The sequence below is a fragment of the Lithobates pipiens genome, unplaced genomic scaffold, assembly GCF_037356315.1.
Source record: "Lithobates pipiens isolate NorthernLeopardFrog02 unplaced genomic scaffold, aLitPip1_a1.2 Scaffold_8, whole genome shotgun sequence".
NCBI classification, from domain to species: Eukaryota; Metazoa; Chordata; class Amphibia; order Anura; family Ranidae; genus Lithobates; species Lithobates pipiens.
This window is the reverse complement of record NW_027507903.1, coordinates 42,146,452-42,164,749: the sequence shown is the minus strand read 5'-3', so window position 1 is coordinate 42,164,749 and position 18,298 is coordinate 42,146,452. Positions and strand designations below refer to the sequence as shown.

Here is an 18,298-nt window from a genome sequence, read left to right as displayed (position 1 = left end):
AAGTTAGCAGCTACAAAATGCCAGGCCCTATTATGCTCCACTTTAAAACTCAGATGGCCTGACAATATTTACAGTTTTTGAATTTTTTTTTTTCCCATACAGCTTTCAGAGTTTGTAAAATCGTAAAATGAACATGGTGGGAGCAGAGGCAGAGGGATGGTGGGAGCAGAGGCAGAGGGATGGTGGGAGCAGAGGCAGAGGGATGGATGGGATCAGAGGCAGAGGGATGGATGGGATCAGAGGCAGAGGGATGGATGGGATCAGAGGCAGAGGGATGGATGGGATCAGAGGCAGAGGGATGGATGGGATCAGAGGCAGAGGGATGGATGGGATCAGAGGCAGAGGGATGGATGGGATCAGAGGCAGAGGGATGGGTGGGATCAGAAGCAAAAAGATGGATGGGATCAGAAGCAAAAGGGATGGTGGGATCAGAGGCAGAGGGATGGTGGGATCAGAGGCAGAGGGATGGATGGGATCAGAGGCAGAGGAATGGATGGGATCAGAGGCAGAGGGATGGATGGGATCAGAGGCAGAGGGATGGATGGGATCAGAGGCAGAGGGATGGATGGGATCAGAGGCAGAGGGATGGATGGGATCAGAGGCAGAGGGATGGTGGGATAGTGGGATCAGAGGCAGAGGGATGGTAGGATCAGTGGCACTAGCACTCAGGGTACAGGCATTCACACAGTAGAAAAACACAATGCTGCCCTGTTGCACATTCCAGCACTCTAGGAATTAACATGGTGGAATGTGTGAACGGGGAAGACGGGGCTGAACTCTCCCATACGGTCAGTACAAGTTGTAAGCAGAGTACACTTATTTGTCTCTGCTTGACTTATCTGCTAAACTAACTGTGCCTCATCGAATCCCCTCTTATTTTACATTAAGTGCCCCACTGTAAATGCCTTTTAAAAAATATGTAGCTATTTAAATACTGCATATATCAGGCTGTTCCTCGGCTCACATGCAACTCAGACCCAGCTGGCCACTTGCTGCTCTCCTCTCAGCTGACATTAGCGGAGGATTCTCAGCCCCGCCTGCTGTAGCTGTTAGATGGAGAGAGGACGGCAGTGCGCCGGGCAGTCACATGAGCAAAGAGGAACAGTCTGAAATATGCTTTATATCGCTACATATTTTTTTAAAAGGCATGTACACTTGAACAGTGGGGCACTTAATGTATTATAAGAGGGGATGCGTTAAGACACATTTATTTTAAAATTTGCAGAGTATGATGGGGTGCTCTCCCAGGAGGGGAGGGGCATGTCAGGATAACGTCACCCGCCAATCGATTATGCCGGTCGTAGCATCGATGCCACCATTGTGGACACCCGAATCGTGATTATATTCAACACCCCTACTACTTGGCCAAGTGGAAGCGGTTCTGTGCCACCATAAGCCTTTGCTGGTAGTGAAAGGGCTAAAGCCAATGATTTTAGCTATATGACATGTTAAAAGAGAAGTACGTTTCCCCCCCCCCATTATACTTACCTAGGTGTCCCCCGCCGTCTCTGCACTGAGAACCGAGTGATCGAACATTGTCGATGGCTCGGTTGTCACAGATTCCTGAGAGGAGAGCTGCTGACTGTCAATCAGCAGCTCTCCTCTCTGCTCCTCCATGCTCACTGGAGCACTGAGCTGTGGACGGGTGGGGAGTAAGCGTCTTAGTGGCTCGCTGAAAGGCTGAGACAGACATCAGTCCAGGCACCTGACGGATCCAGACTTTGTTGTGATGACGCGGTGCCTGCACTGATTGCAGTGACGTCATCAGAGAGCAGACCTCAGACCGCTCTCTGTTGAAAATGGGTCACAGGTGTACAAAACGAATTGCACTCCTATGACCCATAAGAGAAGCCCAGCTGAACAAGCTCAGGCTGGACTTCTCCTTAAGGCTGGGTTCACATTGCAGCGGTGACAAGAATCGGATGTGATTCGCACCGCACTGCAGTGCAAATCACATCCGATCTCTGTGCGATGCGAGTTCAGCCATACAGATAGTATGGCTGAATTCGCATCGCATCCGGCCGAAACTCGCACAGGACCCTTTTTTTCGGTCCGCAGCAGAATCGGATCGCATGGGTGTTCACACCATGCGATCCGATTCCTGTCCGAGTTTGCAGATCGCACTGCGTTATGCGAACTGATCTGGGGGTGTCATTAACGTTTCACTGACACTCCCAGCAGTTCGCATAGGGCAGTGTGAACTGCCACCGGGAGGCATGCGATGCGGGAACCCGCAGCGGATTTGCAGCGTTCCCGCATCACTGCAATATGAACCCAGCCTTAAAAGGGAAGGATCCACTTATCTCAACCCTCCATTCAAAAGATGTCATGTGACCTAATTTTTTGGCTATGGTCTCAGCACTGGAAGGAGCCTGGAGCAGTGGATGTTAAGGATACTTCAGCCCTTCAACCACACTTTATACCAGCAGGACTGTAAAACAGCTCTATGTTAATATAGAAGTTCCGATCTATTTTACTCTCTTGCTGATGTGGCGATTATGATGACATAGAAAAATTCATTATTAATATGATGTAAACATTTACATTTGATAAGATTATTGTGGTTACCATACTATTTGTTTGGTTTGGTTTATAATCAATAATACATGCTCCTAATTTCTCTAGGACAGTGATAAAAAAAAAAAAAATCAAATTGATGTGCCAGAAGGATTATAATATATTATTGTTGTATTATTATAATCTTTTTAAACTTCAGTGTTCAGATTTTTTGTAGTTCCCTCAATTCGGTGTGACTTTTAATCATCACTACCTATCCTTTATTCTTTTCTTTTTCAAATATTTTATTGAATATAATGCAATAAAAAGAGTCATACAATAGATTTATAGTTAAGTAGAATGTATAAAGGTGTGAAATGAGGCTTCTCAGTATATTAACAGGAGGTGAATACTATAATAACAGTCATGTAATTTGGGATATATTAGTTTAACACATTTTGACTAAAGATAAACATGTATAAAGTTTAATAACTGGATTAGATACATAGTAAAAATTGTAGTTTCAAAGTTTAGGGTTGGAGGAGATTTGGTATAATATAGGGTAAAAGAAAGGTTGTTACCAGGAAGGTATAGAGAGGTAAGTAGATAATTCAGGGCCAAGATCCAACCATGTGGCTTGGTTATTCCCTGAATAAAAGATACTTAATTAAACCATCCCTAAAATCTCCTCTATAGTAATAACATTAGGAAATATATAACTCATTAATTTAGCTTGTACATCTATATATAGTAAAAGGAGAGGGTGTGGGGAAAGCAAGGGTGGGGGAAGCATATATAAGGGTTGTGGAGGGAGGAGACCACTCCGAAAGAAAATGGTATGTTAATAAATTCTACATGTAACATAGGGGGTAAGATATATGTTTGATTAGTTGTTTCATGAGAATATAAGAGATTGGTCTAGACCATGTGGTAAGTAGTGTTCAATCCAAGGAAGCCATAATGATTCGAACATGGGAACTTTATCTAGTACGGTTGCCTCTATTTTAGCGTGAATCATGGCTTGCGTTACTCTATGTTTGAATGATACCATGCATAAAGTGGGTGTTTTCCAGGCTTTTGCAATATTTTGTTTGGCAGCCGTGGTTATCGATAATAGAAGTTTAAATTAGTGGTGAGTTAAAGTTTGAGGTTTATTATTCAGGAGTGCTACCGTAGGGTCTGGTTCTACTGTGGTTTTGAAAATGATAGAAAGAATTTTGAATATTTCTGACCAAAAAGCTCTGACTATGGGACAATCCCACCAAATGTGTAAGTGTGTGCCTAAGTCAGCACATCCTCGAAAGCAGTTAGCTGGGTATTGCGGGAGGAATTCTGAAATCCTAGCAGGTACTAAGTACCATCTAGAAAGCACCTTATAGTTAGTTTCTGAAGCTACTATATTCGGGGAGGCCGATCTAGTAGCCTGCCATATGCGAGTCCAGTTTAGTTTGTCTGGTTGAAGATTTAAATCATTTTCCCATTTAGATGTATAGGTTGGAGGGGAAGAGGTTGCATGCGATAATAGTTGGTTGTACAGATTTGAAATGAGCCCTCGTTTGTGAGGATCAGATTTGCAAGCTTGTTCAAAGAAAGTGAAGCTTGGGGTAGATGGATTTGAAGGAGTGTTTTGGATTAGAAATTGTTTTATTTGTAAGTATCTAAATGTTTCTTTTTGAGGTATAGCATGTGTTTTTTGTAATGCAGCAAAAGGGGTAATAGAAGAGGATTCATAAAAGTGATGAGAACGGGTTAATTCTGCATTTGACCAAGTAAGGAAAGATGATGGAGAAGTCCAGGCAGGATAGAAAGATGGGTTATTAAGGAAGGAAAGAAGGGGTTTATGTTCGGATTGGAGACTAAAACGAGCTCTTAGTCTGTCCCAAATTGAAAGGCTATGCTTAGTAATAGGGTTAGTAATTGCTCGGCGTTGTGCTGGTGGGAGCCAAAGAAGGTTTGCAATTGATAAAGGATCACATTCTACTGATTCAATTATAACCCAAAGGGGAATTTCTTTTGTAGCGTGGTATTTAGGTAACATGGCTAATTGGGCAGCATAATAATATTTAGAGAAATTGGGAACGCTCAATCCACCACCAAAACGCTCAATACACCACCTTCACAGTGTAAAGGGTAGATTGTGGGAGGCGGGGCTTAAGTTTTCCCCAAATGAATTGGGAAACTTTCCTCTGTAATATGCGTAAGAAATATGCTGGAACCTGTATTGGAAGCACTCTGAAGAGATATAGGATCTTAGGAAGTATTGTCATCTTAATTACAGAAATTCTACCCATCCATGCCAATGGGAGAGAGGACCAGGTTTTCATAAATGTTGAGAGTTGAGTTAGCATGGAGGGGTAGTTTGCCGAATATAGATTAGTTGGGTTAGCTGTAAATATAATTCCAAGATAAGTAATTTGTGTTGATGACCATGTGAATGGGAGGGAGTCTTGCAATTGCGCCTGCAAGTCAGGTGGAATAGAAATGTTTAAGGCTTTGGACTTATGAGTATTTATTTTGAGTCCTGATATTGATTCAAATTTGGTTAGGATATCTATAAGATTTGGGGCTGAGGTAAGTGGTGAAGTTAGGAAAATAAGAACGTCGTCAGCAAACATACATAGTTTGTGTTGATAACCTCCTAGTTCGAGGCCTTTAATATTTATATTGGAGCGTATAAGCTGTGCGAGAGGTTCGATTGCCAAAGCAAATATAAGAGGGGAAAGGGGGCATTCTTGTCTGGTTCCTCTCTCAATGGCAAAGGATTCGGAACGGTATCCAGAATATGAAACATATGCTTTTGGGTTTTGATACAGAGAAGAGATCCAACCTCTAAATTGTGTTCCGAATCCCCATCAGATTAGGATGGAGTTGAGATAGGACCAAGAAATAGAATCGAATGCCTTTCTTATGTCTATTGAGAGGAAGCAGGTAGGTATACGACGGGATCTTAGGCTAGGAGGGTAGCACGGTGAATGTTATCACCTGCTTGTCTAGAGGGAATAAACCCTGTCTGATCTTTGTGAAAGAGGGAGCCTATTATTGGATTTAGTCGGTTAGAGAGGATCTTGGCTAGAATTTTAATATCTAAATTAAGTATTGAAATTGGTCTATAATTGGACCAAGAAGTGTCATCAGTGTTCGGTTTTGGAATCATGGCTATGGATGCTAATAAGGATTCATCACGAAAGGAATGGTTTGTGAGAAGGGAGTTAAAGGCCTCTACCATAAGGGGAGATAGTATAGTAGTAACATTTTTATAAACTATAGCTGAGAAACCATCAGGGCCTGGACGTTTGTGGATTTTCAGAGTTTTTATTTCTGTTTGGACTTCAAAATCTGAGATTGGTTTATCAAGAAGTTCTTTTTGAGCAGTCGAAAGGAAGGGGAGTTGTATAGAGGAGAGAAGGGTATCAAATTTTGCTTGGTCAAATTTATGAGTATCTCGGTATAGGTCAGTGAGTCCTTTACTAAACTAATTTTGAGAGGGTTACTAGAATAATAATCTTTGGATAATTGGAGGCGGATCGGTTTAGGGATATAGTTTGCCTTGCGTAGGGCTAAGGCTAAGAAAGTAGTCGGCTTATTGGCTTTCATATAAAAAGTATGTGCTGATTTTCGGAGAATCTTTTCAGCGGAGTCTGTTAAGAACAGGTCGAGTTCTAATTTGGCTTTTTCATATAATTGTTTATTTTGCTGTGAGGGTGAGTTTGGAAAATTCTCAGAGGCTTTATAAAAAGCATCATCAAGTTGTGCATGTAGTTGTTTTTGTTTTTTCCGATGATATGTTGCTTGGCTAATGCAGACCCCTCTGATAGATGGTTTAAGGGCTTCCCAAAGTGTCAAAGGGTTTGTATCTAAGGGATTGTTGTTAGCAAGGTAGTCTTGTATAACATTTTCTATATCTTGTCTGTATTTAGGTTTGGTTAGTAGACTGTCATTTATACACCAGGTACGGTAATTAGGTCTTGGAATTAATGATGAAAAGGATGTCATTACAGCATCATGATCTGACCAAGAGCATGGTACAATTTGAGAGTTAAGGATAAGGGGAGAGGTACTAGTGTTTATAAGGAGATGGTCAATTCGAGAGAATTGTTTGTGAGGATGAGAATAGTGCGTATATTGTTTCCTTATAGGGTTATGTTCATGCCAAGTATCTAGTAAGGAATGCTGATTAAGAAGGTTTTGGTATGAAAGGCGCTGAGCATTTATTGGAGTCGGGGATTTGTCTAGGAATGGATATATCACTTGATTAGAGTCTCCACAGAGCGTTAGGGTACCAGTTTTATGTGTATCCACTAGTGAGAACAAGTGAGAGAGGAAGGACAATGGATTCTTATTCGGGGCATAGTAAGAGACTATGGTAACTTCGCAGTCTAGCAAGTGGCCAGAGAGTAGTAGGTATCTTCCCTCGGGATCTTTAATTTATTTTTTAAGTATAAACAGTGTGGTACGGTGAAAAGCTATTAAGACACCTCTCTGTTTGGTAGAGGCCGAGGCAGTATATGTCTGGGGGTATTGTTGACTGAAGAATTTTGGCAAGGATTGTGTTGAAAAGTGTGTTTCCTGTAAACATACCACTTGTGCTTTAAGCTTGGAAAAGTATTGGAACGCTTTAGTTCTCTTTGAGGGGGACCCCCGACAACAGGTCCAGGAGAGGATAATAATTATATATAAATTCTTATGAAATGAAGGTGTTGCAAATATACCGAGTATTGGCACTATATTAGCATTTAAATTAAGAACGTTATATTATGTTAGGGTGTAAGACCCATCGCAGTGTTATTTACTGATGATGTCACTGAATATATGATTTAAGGCAGAACATGCCCTAGGGGTTCTATATCACATATAAGAATATTAACATCAGCCCATCTGTTCTTCTTGAGCTGATGGAGGTGAAGCAGTACGGCACCTTTTATGCATACTGGGATGATCTGAAAGATTAGAAGTGTCCTGTGGTTGTTTAGGAGAGTTAGATGTTGCTCGACGTTTGGATCCTTCAGCTGTTCCCTCTGATGTTGACAGGCGAAGATCTTGAATTGCTTCAATGAGATCATCTTCCATTTTACAGGTGAAGGTAGAACCTCGGTGAGAAAAGCGGACAGCAAATGGGAAGTTCCAGCGATAAGAGATGCGATGAAGTTGGAGAATCTGCAAATGTGGCTTCATCGCCTTTCTTTTCATTAGAGTTTGTTGTGAGAGGTCTTGAAAAATCTGATATTTATGCCCCTGAAAGATTAAGGAATCTTTACTACAGGCTGCTTCCATTATTTGTGCTTTAGTACGGAAGTAGTGTAATTTTTATTACAATGTCCCTGGGGGGGCCATCCTCTTTTCTGGGAGCCAGGGTTCTATGAAACCTGTCCATTTTCAGGCGCTCTATAGGAATTGATGGGACTAATTCCTGGAAAAGCGCAGTAATAGTGGATTGGAGATCTTCTATAGCCTCAGGGATGCCACGGATACGAAGATTAGATCTCCTGGCTCTATTTTCAAATTCCTCGAGTTGGCTGCTGAGGGAAGAATTTTCTTCCCTAAGGGCTTCTATTTCTTCTTTTTGATTATTTGTAATAACTTCCAATTCATCCATTCTCTGTTCTAGGACAGATGTTCGACGGCCCACCTCACGAATCTCTCGTGTAAGTCTCTCAGTAATTGTATCTGAGGTGTTTTGTAAAGACTTTTGTAAAACTCTCTCAAATTGACATAATAAGTCAGAGCCAGGAGGAGAGTTCTGTAAAGTAATGGGAGTCATTCCAAAATCAAAATCTGTCTCACCTTTCTGTGTAGAGGGAGAAATCCTTATTTGTGTCTTTTCCTGTGAGGAAATATTGCAGGGGGGATGATGCTGCCGCCATTTTAGCAGTAGTTCCAGTCAGCGATGTTTGGGCTTTTAAAGTTTTAGATTTAGATTTTTTCCCACTGTACATATTATCAAAATGTGCCCTGATGTCTCAGTGACAAATGTAACAGTTTTGTAAGGCGGTGTGCTGCTATAACTTGCCGTTATTAGCTGTCAGGTCCCGGTATCCACGGAGCTCTAATCAGCCATGTACTGCTCAGTTAGCCACGCGCATGTGCCCCCTATCCTTTATTCTAAACTAATTCAAGGCTGATGTTACTTATATCAGATGAGCGCCCAGAGGGCCAGGCCACAAACTGGTATTGACACCAAAGTGTATAAAAAAGGTTAATGCGCTGGAAAGACGGGCACATGCAGATGCGCCATGGATGTTCACCAAAGCCAGAAAGTCTACCTGGTGAAGGAGGGCTGTGACAGATCTCATGGATTTCATGCAGAATTTCTGGACCCAAATGAAGACATATAGGGCCTTGAGATCCAAGATGGGGTGGAGTTCCCCTTTCGGTTTGGGAGTAAAATCCCTGAAACCATTCTCAGCAATGACACCTTGATCCAGAAGACTCCAGAGGGCTAGATAGACATTTGTGAATCTGTGTGGTGACACAGGAAGGTTGGAGGTGAGAAACCAAGGGGGACACGGAGCAAGACTCCAGTTTTTAGCCTTGAAAGACAATCTCCTGCAACCAATCGTTGGAGATACAAATTGTCCAAACATCGGTAGAATAACAAACGTCTGCACACTTTGGTGGAGCACTTTCACAATGAGGGAGATGGAAGCTCTTGCCACTAGCTTGAAAATAGTATAAAAAATTGGCTCAAATAATCATTGTCCATCGAAAATCATGCTGAACAAACACTTCTTGCACAGGGGGTTCTCCAGCCCAGCCTTTCAACCAAAGTGCCCTACACAAATGTACAGAGACATGTGAAAAATGAGACAAAAGACTTCCAGCAGATCCTCACAATTAAAATGTAAAGCTAATGCTTTCAATAAGCAGTGGTTAGATCTCTTTTAAGGGATTTTGATCAATCACACATGGTTTGAAAAGTCACAGCCAGGATCGGGCCTGCCAGAGAGAACAGAGCTCTAGAAAGAGCATCCAATGGCTTATTTGCTGGATCCTTAAACACAGGTACATCTTCTACTGGAATAGTAAGGTGCCTTGATAAGGCAGGACACTGCCAGATTTACAGTGGGAATAGACCAGTTTTGTACAAAACCCTTCCCAGATGGGTATATGGCTAATACGCATTTTCAGGTTTGTGCAATGTGTGTACAAGTATTCCACACACATACATTATTCAGCTTTTTTCTGGGACAGATGGGGACTTTAATTTGTTAGCAATATTGAATACATATTAAAGAAAAAAAAGAAAGAATTGCGCTAGGTGGGTGATAAATGATAAAAAAAATGCTTCTTCACAAAGAACGACGTCAGTTGTGACTAAACGGTCTTAGGGTCGGCACGTTTTCATGCATTGCGCATGCGCGAGTTGGTTTTTTACTGATACTAGCGGAGCCTTTATTCTTATCCTTGCAAGGAATTTTTTATATACAGAAATTTTTTTGATATTTCAATAAATCATGAAAGGAATCACAAACTTGTTCGTTTGTGCACAGGGTTTACTTTCCTATAAGTGTGCTATAGAAGGTCTTTTTCACCGATGTCTGCTGGCCACCCTGAAGAGAAGTTCCTGAATTCCTAAACACCGTTCCTGGTGTTTCCTCCACTAAGCCTGTTTTGACCCCCCTGAATAAGGGCGGTCGCAGGCTTTCCGGTAAGCCTCCGTTGTTTATTGAAAGGCGATGGGCAGCACTAGTGGTAGGAAGCAAAGACCTATGGTTTTGCACTGGAAATTTTTTTTTTCCGTTTGGGCGCCTTCACCTATGAACCTTTTTATGGTCATATTTCTGTGTTCATCTGCGTGTATTTTGTTAATATAGCATTTATATTGGAATACCGTATATACTCGAGTATAGGTCGACTCGATTATAAGCCGAGGCCCCTAATTTACCACAAAAAAACTGGGAAAACTTATTGACTCGTGTATAAGCCGAAGATGAGACATGCAGCAGCTACTGTAAGTGGAAAAGAGGGTCAACAATGCCCATCTGCAGCTGCATACCTCCCTGTGTCCATTGCAGCCTACCTGTGTCCTGTGCATGCCTCCATGTGCCAATCTGCAGCCTCTGTGTCCTTCTGCAGCTCTGTGCCCATCTGCAGCTCCGTGTGCCATTTTGCACCGATCAGCATGTCATAAAAACATACGGCGGCCATTCCAGGATTCAAAAGCCGCACCTCTCCTCCTCATCTGTGATAGGCGGAACACTCAATTTCCCAGCAGTCAGTGTTCCGCCTATCACGGACATCCGCTCATCCTCATACTACGGACGAGGATGAGAGGATGTCCGTGATAGGCGGAACACTGACTGCTGGGAAATTGAGTGTTCCGCCTATCACAGACAGGGAGGCGCGGCTTTTGAACAGTGGAATGGCCGCCGTCTGTCTGCACGACACGCTGATCAGGTAGGCAGACGGCGGTGACTCGAGTATAAGCCGAGGGGGGCACTTTCAGCCTAAAAAAAGGGGCTGAAAATCTCGGCTTATACTCGAGTATATACAGTATTTTTTGGATGGTCTCTGCACTTGAGCATATATGGACAGTTTTTTTCATAAATGTTTTTTTATTTGTTTATGTGCACTAATATTATATTGTAAATTATTGTGTATGTTGTTATTATACTGGTTATACACTTTTTTATACACTTATTAGACTGATCCTTTTATCCAGCTCTGCACTCCCATTTCTATTTCTATTGAATACATATTATTTCATCACCTCTTTCCTCCCATACACCATTGTAGCAACAATTTATTTATAGCGGGAAAAAATTACATTTAAATGCACAATACCATGAATTCCAGCAAAGTGTGCCTCTCCAAGAATAGCTGCTATCCAGAGCTCTTGGGAATCCACATCTGCTCCAACAATGTGATATCCTGGGGGGGCCTGAATCATAGCCTTCAGTTCACTTCCAATGCGATCTGCCTGTAAAAACAGATATCCATCACCAAAAACAAACACAATAGACTACAGCAGCCTTTCTCAACCTTTTTAACACAGAGGAACCCTTGAAATAGTTCTCTGGTCTCGGGGAACCCCTGCTAAAAATTAGAGATCTACAACTCATGATACATTAGTGTGATGGTCAGTGGGAAGAATGGTCCTTACACTTGAGGTCATTGGGAAGAATTACCTCCTTACAAATGGCTAAAAAGATCAATGGTGTCAGTGGGAACTTATCTGAGAGGCAGAAATTGGCCAATGCTGAAGGAACCCCTAGCAAGCTTTGGAGGAACCCTGGTTGAAAATCACGGGACTACAGAAACAAAAACACAGAAATGCTACAATTTCCTAAAAGTAATCAAACATTTTGATTTTAGATAAAACAAATTATACGCATAAAAATGGCCTACGTATTTCACTTCTACACATGTATATGTTGCTAAAACATCAGTTAGGTTTTCTGGGCTACCTCGAGATTGGGGCAACTACAGATAGGCGAGATAGCAATGTGTAGAAAGGAGATAGTATTCTGATCAAATGGTAATTTTATTTTTTTTGTCAAATGAGGAAACCCAAATTTTCTATCAATGCTTTGCTTCTTTTTGGGTTAATGGAATTGTACTGGAAGACAAACACTATTCAGGCTCACCTTGTGGTCGGGTTATACTTATTAAGCAACATAAAAATACTTCCATAGTATGGACATAGTAAATACAGCAACTACAGATTTTTAGAGGTTCTGGCCACACTGATAGAGCCAGATGAATTTCAATCAGTGTATGGGCAGCTACATACGCCACTTCCGGCCACTCCCCCCCCCCGCTGTCTGCTGGTACGGGACACACATGGGTCCCAGAGACAGCAGGGACCATTTGGATTGCTCAGCATGACTCGCACATGCACACTAGGGAACCGGGAAGTGAAGCCGCAAGGCTTCACTTCCTGATTTCCTTACCAAAGATGGCAGCAGCAGCATTCGAGGACCAAGGGACGGTCCGGCCTTGGGTGCCAAAATCGCGGGTAAGTGTCCTTATTTTAAAAGTCAGCAGCTGGCCGAACAGCGGGCTTCTGTCAGACAGACTGACATACACACTGGCAGAATGTAAGCCATTTTTTTTGAACCGGCAAATGTCTCCCGACATTCTACCCATTTGCATGGAGCTTAGGGGTGTCCAATGGTAACACGTGTGTGTGTGTGTGTGTGAGAGTGAGAGTGTGTGTGTGTGTGTGTGTGTGTGTGTAAGCAATAACACTTGCTGCTAGGATATTCCAGAATGCAAAAATTATAATCGGTAACCTACACGTGCATTGCTGGCAGTCAGCCACGTTGGCTCTACTGCTCTTCTTGTGATCGTTCCAGCTGTGATCACTAGAGGAAGTATAGCACCATGCTTATTTTCTTCATCAAAATCCAGGCTTCTAAAATAAATGAAACATTTTATGGTGAAGCACATCACATGCTTACTAGTAGTTATTTTACAAATGCTTTGTAAATACTATAGTAATGTGAAAAAAAAAAATAATAATAATTAAAGTGGCTGTAAACCTCAGACATGAAATATGAACAAAGCATATCCCTCTGCAGCGTGTCAATCCAGAGCAAGAAGTGTCATTTTTGGCTGCTGTCCCATTCCTCTGCTATCTGTGCGAGTCCCCAGGTGATGGGGAGGGAGTTCCAGCACATAGCCTGTGATTGACAGCCTCAACTCTGTTCCTGTGTGCTGTGTAAAGGTGTGTCCCTTTCCTCCAATCAGCTCAGAGACCTCTCCCCACTGAGTTCTGCATAGTGTAATTTAAAGCGGAGCTCCATCCAAAAGGGGAAGTTCCGCTTTAAACACTTCTCCCCCACCCCCCCATGCCACATTTGGCATGTCATTTTTTGGGGGGGGCACCCAGTTTTGACAGGTACCCGCTCCCACTTCCGCTTGGATCGCCTCCTCTCCTCCTTCCTCAGTGCAATCTTCTGGGACACTTCAGTGGTCACAGAAGATTGCCCGACCATTCAGGAGGCGCAGCGCGCCTTGCGCATTCAAAGTTGGCTGTGAAGCCGCAAGCTGTCACAGCCAGGTGTCCATAATTGTAATGCCGCAGAGGGGAGAGGGAGAGAATCAAGGGTTCAGATGGCCACATCGCTGGATCATGGGACGTGTGTGTTCATTAAAAGTCAGCAACTACACTTTTTTGTAGCTGCTGACTTTTAATAAACTGAAAAACGACTGGAGCTCCTCTTTTAGCTCTCTGTCCCCTTTTTTCTGACATCTCAGACAAGATTTATACATTCTTTTTTAAAGCAGAGTTCCACCAATAAATGGAATTTCCGCTGGGGGGGAGCAGATACCTGTCAAGTCCAGGTATCTGAGACTCCTGGGAACAAATCCAGGTATCTGCCCCCACTTCCGGGGAAAGATCCCTGCAAACTGTTCGGCAAACTACGTAATGTCTGCCCTCCACCTCCCCCCGCTGCCTTCTGGGGGACACACCGGTCCCAGAAGACAGCAGGGACCATTCTGAAAAGCGCAGCGTGATTTGCGCATGTGCAGTAGGAAACAACCGGTAAAGCCATAAGGCTTCACTTCCTGTTTCCACTAGTAATGATGCTGGCGCCTGCACCCAGAGCCGAGGGATGGGTCAGCTTCGGGTGAGGACATCACAGGTGCCCTCCTGGACAGGCAAGTGCCCTTGTATTAAAAGTCAGCAGGTACAGTATTTGTAGTAGAGCTGAACAATTAATCGCTAAAAAATCGTGATCTCGATTCACCCCCTCTGACATCTCTCCTGCAGATGTTGCCAATTCTTTCATATAAACAAGTGGAGAAACTATCTGCTCACTTAGCTGTCAAAAGAAAACATCTGGGCAGTTTGCCAATTTTTTTTTAACTTGCAACATTATAACTAAGCTTCCTTCTTAGATCAAAGGGATAGAATTTCTGTGTAAATAAATAATCCCAAAGTTTTCAACAACCTGTAAATGCAGGAAGTTTAACCACTTAAAGTCTAAGCCCCCACTCACACCTATGCGAATTAGATGTGCGTTCCTCTGCATCTAATTCGCATAGTAGGAGAATGTGACTGGATCCCTATGGAGCCGGTTCACATATCTCCGGGGCGGCTGTGGAGCGCAATGCAGAAAAAACACGTGCGTCTTTGGCTCCGTTTTAGGGCCAAATTCAGGCATAGAATCGGCCCCGATTCATCCCTGAAATGGGGAACAGGGACGCACAGCGCTCCTGTGCGTTCCGCAGCGTGTTATACTGTGAACCCGGGATAAATCTTTTTCTGACACTTCTTTCTTTAGTTAAAATCAACATTTTGTGCTAGAAAATTACTTGAAACCCCCAAACATTATATATATTTTAGCAGAGACCCTAGGGAATAAAATTGCAATTGCTGCAATATTTTACGTCACACTGTATTTGCCCAGAAGTCTTTCAAATGCAATTTTTTGGGAAAAAATTCACTTCAATTAATAAAAAAAAAAAAAAAACGAAACAGTAAAGTTAGCCCAATTTTTTTTTGTTTTAATGTGAAAGATGAGGTTACGCCGCGAGAATCGTGAGATAATCTTGATCTATCTTCAAAGCAAAAAAAACGTGATTCTCATTTTAGTCAGAATCGTGCACCTCTTATTTGTAGCTGCTGACTTTTAATTTGTTTTTTGTTTTTTACCCCAGCAGAACCCAGCTTTAAGCCCAATTTTTAGAACATCACAACACTGGACTGATACAAAGCCTCCGCAAATGCTGACAGTCCCTGCATCTTCATGAAGCAACTGCTCACTAATGAGAAGAGGAAATACTTGGACTTAACACAGGGTCACAATACCTGGTGACTTCTCGGGGCAATTCTCCCTTTTTCAACCACACCACCTTCTGAGAACTGCAATAGACAAAACAGTAAGTATTATATACATGCCAATAATGACGATAAATGACATTCCAGTGAAAAATCTGCAGAGTGTTTTATTTTAAAGAAGGATCTGGCAATATCAATAGGCATAATCAAACAAGACTTATCAACCTTTCTTGAAATATGAGAGCAGCTAATACATTGTAGGCCAAACACATACATCATTACAGTGTTTGTGTCTTTATGGAAACCTTCACTACATCATGATAACAAATAGCACTGGCTTACATGGAGCAGAATAGAGGAACAGGCAGTCAGTGCATAGTGGGAATGGAGTGTTTTTCCTGGTTCAGGCAGATTTCAGTATGAAAAAATAAAATAAAAATCATACTCCCTGAAATGTGCCAGAACCTCATCCCTGAGCAGACAGGGCCCTAAACGCTGCCATCTCTCGGTAAGGTGTGCAGCCCCATCCAGCTGCAGCCTGCCATAGACTTCGACAGGAAACCTGCAGCCGGGCTGGGTGGTACACCCGACTGTCCTGGGTGCACTAAAGCACCAGGAGGGATGCACTGCAGCTGAACAACCCCCCGTGTGCACGGGGCCTCGGAGATCCCCATTTGTTTTAGGGTTGGTCACCATTTAGCGGTCTTTCAGAATCAGCAAACTCCTACCTGATGCGTTTGTGAGCATTCCTCCAGAAAGATATCATTTTATTTATTTCCAGGGCACGTGTGGCACTGGTGCCTCCAGTAAAGGCTTGTAAGGTGCCATCTTCCATTTTTGGGAGAAAATCTTTTGCAAATGGGCTGCCCACATTGTTGGTAATGCCATCCTACAATAGATCAATCCATCAAGAATTACAAATTAATTGTGTTTGAAGTATCCAGCACCATAAAACTCAGACACTATGAGAAATACAATTATAGGACAGAATCTATTATACTACTATAAATTCTGGGAAGACTGTGAGCGGGTGAACCCAATCATCAGCAAATACCTTAGGCTTTGCTTGGTACGAGTAATAAGCCCCATACACACTATCAGATTTTATGCAGATTTTTTTTTCCTTCAGATTTACCAAAACCATATAATATGAGGTCAAACCTTAGGAGTGTCAATGTGTATGCAATCAGGCTGGCCCTTGCACTACATGGTTTTGGTAAATCTGAAGACAAAAATCAGCAGAAAATCTGATAGTGTGTATGGGGCTTAAGACATGAAGCAGATTTGGTCTTTTTTTAACCCCTTCCCACCCAGTCCTCATGATACTCCGGACGGGAGTCCTCCCAGGATGGGGCTGCACTTCGGCACAATCTGTCACCCACTGTGTCAGATCAGATGGCAGATGACAGATCACTGTACTGGCCCGTTTCCGGTACCATGTGATCACTGTGGCCAGCAGATCACATGACAATTGTACACAATGAAAGTCTTTGACTCATGCCTTTTTATTGTGTACTATTGTGATAGGCCCTGTGGTCACGGTGGTACAGACAGGGCCAATCACAGCCCATCTGTAACATGTGATTAGCTGTGGCCAATCACAATAGTAAAAACAGAATTAAAGAGGAGCTGCACCTTTAAAAAAAAATATTAAAAGCCAGCAGCTACAAATATTGCAGCTGCTTACTTTTAATAAATTGACACGTACCTGTCCCAGGGTCCAGTGATGTCGGCGGCAGATGAAGAGCAATCGCTCGTCCCTCCGCTGCCCCCGCCGCCATCCTCTGTCAGGGAATCGGGAAGTGAAACATTTCGGCTTCACTGCCCAGTTCCCTACTGCGCATGCGCGAGTCGCGCTGCGCGTCTCCACTGGTCCCCGCTGTGTCCTGGAAACTGTGTGTTTCCCAGAACACATCTGCGACGAGCTTGTCCCGGAAGTGGGTGAAGATACCTAGATTATCTGCGACGAGCTTGTCCCGGAAGTGGGTGAAGATACCTGGATTATCCAGGTATCTGCACCCCCTCCCCCCTGAAAGGTGCCAATTGTGGCACTGGAGGGAGGGGGAGGGGTCAGATGAGCGGAACTTCCACTTCAGGGTGGAGGTCCGCTGTAATCATTTTCATTTAGAAAAAAATTCAGAAAAAGCAATCATAGTGTGTAAAAAAAAAAAAATTATAATTCTGATCACCTCCCTAAAATAGTAGTGTTACTATAGTAACACAGTAGTGCCCTGGTCTCTGTATGTATAAAAAAAAATTATGTAAAAACAAGAAAAATCATGTAATAAAAAAAATATTAAAATAATTGAAAAAAATATATATTTTTTGTATTATTTTATACACGTACTGTCACAAGTCAGTGTCCCTGGTCACCACCACACCAGTTATATGATGACGCTGTACTGCTCTGGTGACATTTTTTTAACCACTTAAGGACCGCCGTATTGCCATTGTACATCATCACAATGGCACAGGCAGGCACAAGCACGTACATGTACGTGCCTACCTTTCAGCGGGTGGGGGGTCCGTTCGGACCCCCTCCCGCTGGATACGGCGGTCCGGTTCGCTGCAGGAGCGATCCGTGATGAGGGGATGGCCGTTGGTTTCTGGCCACCCCCTCTGGATCGCTCCTGGCCAATGAGAAGCTTCCTCCCACTGTGTATTGTATACACAGGAAGGAGGAAGTGATGTCATTCTCCTCGCGGCGGTCTTTTTGACCGGACTACGAGGAGAAGACAAAAAGTAAGTGCACCAAAACACTACTCTAACACATAGGTACACATAGGTACACAAACCCCCCCCCGATCGCCCCCCGATCCCCCCCCCCCCAGTCACAGTGTCACTGATTGCATTGATCATTTATTTACTGATCACTGCATTCAGTGTCAGTTGTAACAGTAAAAACTGTCAGGGCAGTTAGTGTTAGGTCCAGGGTAGCCCCCTACCCCCCCCATAAAGGTTTAACCCCCTGATTGCCCCTAGAGTTAACCCTTTCACCCCCTTTTGCCAGTGTCACTAAGCGATCATTTTTCTGATCGCTGCATTAGTGTCACTAGTGCCGCTAGGTAGCTAGTT

At 43.1% G+C, this 18,298-nt stretch overlaps 1 protein-coding gene across 2 annotated transcripts in view; it reads right to left on the bottom strand.

Annotated features, from left to right (window-relative positions):
* POLG (DNA polymerase gamma, catalytic subunit) overlaps window positions 1–18,298 on the bottom strand; it is a 103,403-nt gene that overhangs the window by 18,828 nt on the left and 66,277 nt on the right. For both annotated transcript variants that reach the window (XM_077471246.1, XM_077471247.1), the window contains exons 13-16: window positions 15,952–16,112; window positions 15,254–15,307; window positions 12,733–12,850; window positions 11,278–11,413 (exon numbers count right to left, since the gene is read on the bottom strand). In XM_077471246.1, the coding sequence (XP_077327372.1) occupies window positions 11,278–11,413; window positions 12,733–12,850; window positions 15,254–15,307; window positions 15,952–16,112 (469 nt within the window). The remainder of the gene's footprint in view (window positions 1–11,277; window positions 11,414–12,732; window positions 12,851–15,253; window positions 15,308–15,951; window positions 16,113–18,298) is intronic.